The sequence below is a fragment of the Spermophilus citellus genome, assembly GCF_964194105.1.
Source record: "Spermophilus citellus genome assembly, chromosome: 3".
Lineage (NCBI taxonomy): Eukaryota > Metazoa > Chordata > Mammalia > Rodentia > Sciuridae > Spermophilus > Spermophilus citellus.
Window position 1 is genome coordinate 105,966,440 of NC_138184.1, and position 3,525 is coordinate 105,969,964.

Genomic DNA, 3,525 nt, shown 5'->3' on the forward strand with positions numbered 1-3,525 from the left:
TTATTATGGTAAGTGTTCTAATCGATAAGAATACATTCAATTTATCCAAGGTATTCTTATATCTTTTATTAGTATTTGTGGTTTTCACCATATGGATCATATCTATATTTTAATAAAATTTACTTAAATAGGCCATATAGTATGCAGCAACCGGAGAAGTCACGTTGGGGGAACAGCAGAAAGCAGCCATCCGTTTACACTACTTTGCTCTAGCAGCTATCTTAATGATTTCAAGTGCGGCGGACATCAAGCAGGAGAATGGGATGGAAAGCGCCTCGGAAGGGCAGGAGGCGCACCGAGAAGTGGCGGGGGGCGCGGTGGCGGGGCTGAGCCCCCCCCCCACCACCACCGGCTCCAGTCCCTTTCCCCCTGGAGCCCGGGGACGCCGCGGCCGCCGCCGCCAGGGTGAGTGGAGAGGAAGGGGTAGTGGCGGCGGCGGCCGGAGCGGCGGCGGATCAGGTACAACTCCACTCGGAACTTCTGGGCAGGCACCACCACGCCGCCGCCAGCACCACCGCACAGACCCCGCTGGCCTTCTCGCCGGACCATGTCGCCTGCGTGTGCGAGGCGCTGCAGCAGGGGGGGCAACCTGGACCGCCTGGCCCGGTTCCCGTGGTCTCTGCCTCAGAGCGACCTGCTACGTGGCAACGAGAGCCTGCTGAAGGCGCGGGCGCTTGTGGCCTTCCACCAGGGCATCTACCCTGAACTCTACAGCATCCTCGAGAGCCACAGCTTAGAGTCGGCCAACCACCCGCTGCTGCAGCAGCTCTGGTACAAGGCGCGCTACACCGAAGCCGAAGGAGCCAGCGGCCGGCCGCTGGGCGCGGTGGACAAGTACCGGCTACGCAGGAAATTCCCCCTGCCCCGCACCATCTGGGACGGCGAGGAGACAGTGTATTGTTTCAAGGAGAAGTCGCGCAACGCGCTCAAGGAGCTCTACAAGCAGAATCGCTACCCTTCGCCCGCCGAGAAGCGGCACCTGGCCAAGATCACCGGCCTCTCCCTCACCCAGGTCAGCAACTGGTTCAAGAACCGCCGGCAGCGCGACCGGAACCCCTCGGAGACCCAGTCCAAAAGTGAATCAGATGGAAATCCCAGCACTGAAGATGAATCCAGCAAGGGACATGAAGATTTGTCTCCTCACCCACTCTCAGGTTCATCAGATGGTGTCACCAACCTCAGCCTTTCCAGTCACATGGAGCCAGTATATATGCAACAAATTGGAAATACTAAGATACTAAGCTCTTCTGGAGTTTTCTTGAATGGAAGCTTGGTACCTGCAAGTACTTCACCTGTCTTCCTTAATGGTAATATTTCAGTAAACTCAAGCACTTCGGATGGGGGCACATTTACAAGTGAGTCTGCCACAGTCCAGCAAGGAAAGGTTTTCTTGAGCTCTATTGCTCCCAGTGCAGTGGTATACACTGTTCCTAATTCAGGCCAGACTGTAGGATCTGTGAAACAGGGAAATTTGGAAAGGAGCCTGGTATTCAGTCAGTTGATGCCTGTCAATCAGAATGCACAAGTAAATGCAAACCTGTCTTCTGAAAATATCTCGGGGAGTAGCCTCCATTCACTGGCCTCCTCATTAGTTAATGTATCCCCAGCTCACAATTTTTCCCTGACTCCCCCTACACTACTAAATCCCACTGAGCTAAACCCTGACATTGCTGATAGCCAGCCAATGTCTGCACCTGTGGCAAACAAATCTACTGTGACATCTGTCAGCAACACTAACTATGCAACTCTTCAGAACTGCTCCCTTATTACTGGCCAAGACCTATTGTCAGTCCCTATGACTCAGGCTGCCCTTGGAGAAATAGTTCCTGCTGCTGAAGACCAGGTGGGTCATGCCTCCCCAGCAGTACACCAGGATTTTGTCAGAGAACATCGTTTGGTTCTGCAATCAGTAGCTAACATAAAAGAGAATTTCTTACAAAATTCTGAGAGTAAAGCAACAAGCAGCTTAATGATTCTGGACTCCAAATCCAAGTATGTCCTAGATAGCATGGTTGAAACTGTCTGTGAAGACCTGGAAACAGACAAAAAAGAGCTTGCCAAGCTCCAAACTGTCCAGTTGGATGAAGATATGCAAGACTTATAAACTTTATCCCCAAACCCTTTTTTTGGCATCAACAGCAAATCTTTTCATGAAGCCCCAAATCAAAACATTTTCCCATTGAAAGGAAAATATCTACTTTTGCAAGTAAATGCATTCAAGAAACTTTGGATTGATTGTGGTGAGCCGTTTCTGCGGACTGTGGTCACCATTACAAGATGGCGCTGGCTCCACTGTGGTCTGTAACAAACAACTCCTTATTTGGGAGAGTTGGCACAGGGTTTTTTAACACCCTATGAGAAAGCTCCACGTAGCAGCTTCGCATTGGGGCTTGGGATGCTTTATTAAGGCTGGGAGGGGCATCCGAGAAAAAGAAGAAGGAATAACAAGGACCTGAATAAACGGCTGAAAGAAGATTCCTGTTGTTGCGTCTTCCTTGCGGGCGAGGGGGTCGCGACAAGTGGTGCCGAGACCCGGGAAAAACCAGGACTCTCAGTCGTCAAGAGTGGTGCACCAGATCGTCCCGGTGAGTGGGACCCCATCGTCCCGGAGAGCGGGACCATATCGTCTCGGAGAGCGAGACCCCATCGTCCCGGAGAGCGGGACCACATCGTCTCGGAGAGCGAGACCCCATCGTCTCGGAGAGCGAGACCCGCGACCAAAGCGGAATCAGCTCCTCTACTAAGAAAGAGAGAGCCTCATATTTTATTGCAGCTGCACTGTGTACTTTCATTTTTGTTTTCTGTGTGCTTTCATTTTTGCTTTCTGTGTCTGTTTTGTTGCTGTGTCATCCCTTTACATTGACTCTCTTTGAGTCTTTCTCTGCCAATCAGCTAGAGGGACATATTAAATGAAATTGTCCCGAGGGGGATAGACGGGATCGGGAAGGCACGCCTGGAGCAGCGAGTGTCATTCCAAGTTTGATACTCAGGAACGCCCACTGCAGCCGGGTAACGGGAACAAGGGCCCACCCCGGGCCCCGTATGCCAGAGTGTACGGGACGGTCCAAAGACAGAACAAGCTGCTACCGCAGTAAGATCTTGGCCAGGCGGGGGAAAATGCAGACAAAATCATACAAAAGGCAATCGGCTAGGAAAACTTGGAGAACTTTTGCCCCGAGAACGGGCAGCGGACTCCATGTTGTTTACATCACCATGGTAACCATGGGGTGCCTGGCCGGAAGAGCAGCCTCCTGGTCCCACCTCCCACACTTTTGCGGGCTTCCGATTGGTTCTTCCACAGTCACTCAGACAGGACTTCTGGTCCCGCCTTTCAGCCACTAACCTGCTTTGCTGTGTTTCAGATTTCTACCGGAGCTGCTCAGAAAGATATCTTTTTCAGACAAAATTTAATTCCACGTGTTTCTATGTTACAGTCCTAAATTTAAACTAGTTCTAAGTTAAATAACCTGACTTTTCTCTGTAGTTGTGTTACTAAATAATGTTCTATTGATGAGAGATATCAAA

At 51.0% G+C, this 3,525-nt stretch overlaps 1 protein-coding gene across 1 annotated transcript; it reads left to right on the top strand.

The window, feature by feature from the left end:
- Positions 1-224: 224 nt before the first annotated feature.
- Positions 225-2,227, top strand: LOC308645196 (homeobox protein SIX4-like; the record flags this gene model as incomplete). The annotated part of the gene is given in 3 exon segments (XM_081287280.1): positions 225-332; positions 334-579; positions 581-2,227. Coding segments are annotated over 3 exon segments (1,878 nt in total). The 3' UTR covers positions 2,105-2,227.
- Between the last annotated feature and the right edge of the window lie 1,298 nt (positions 2,228-3,525).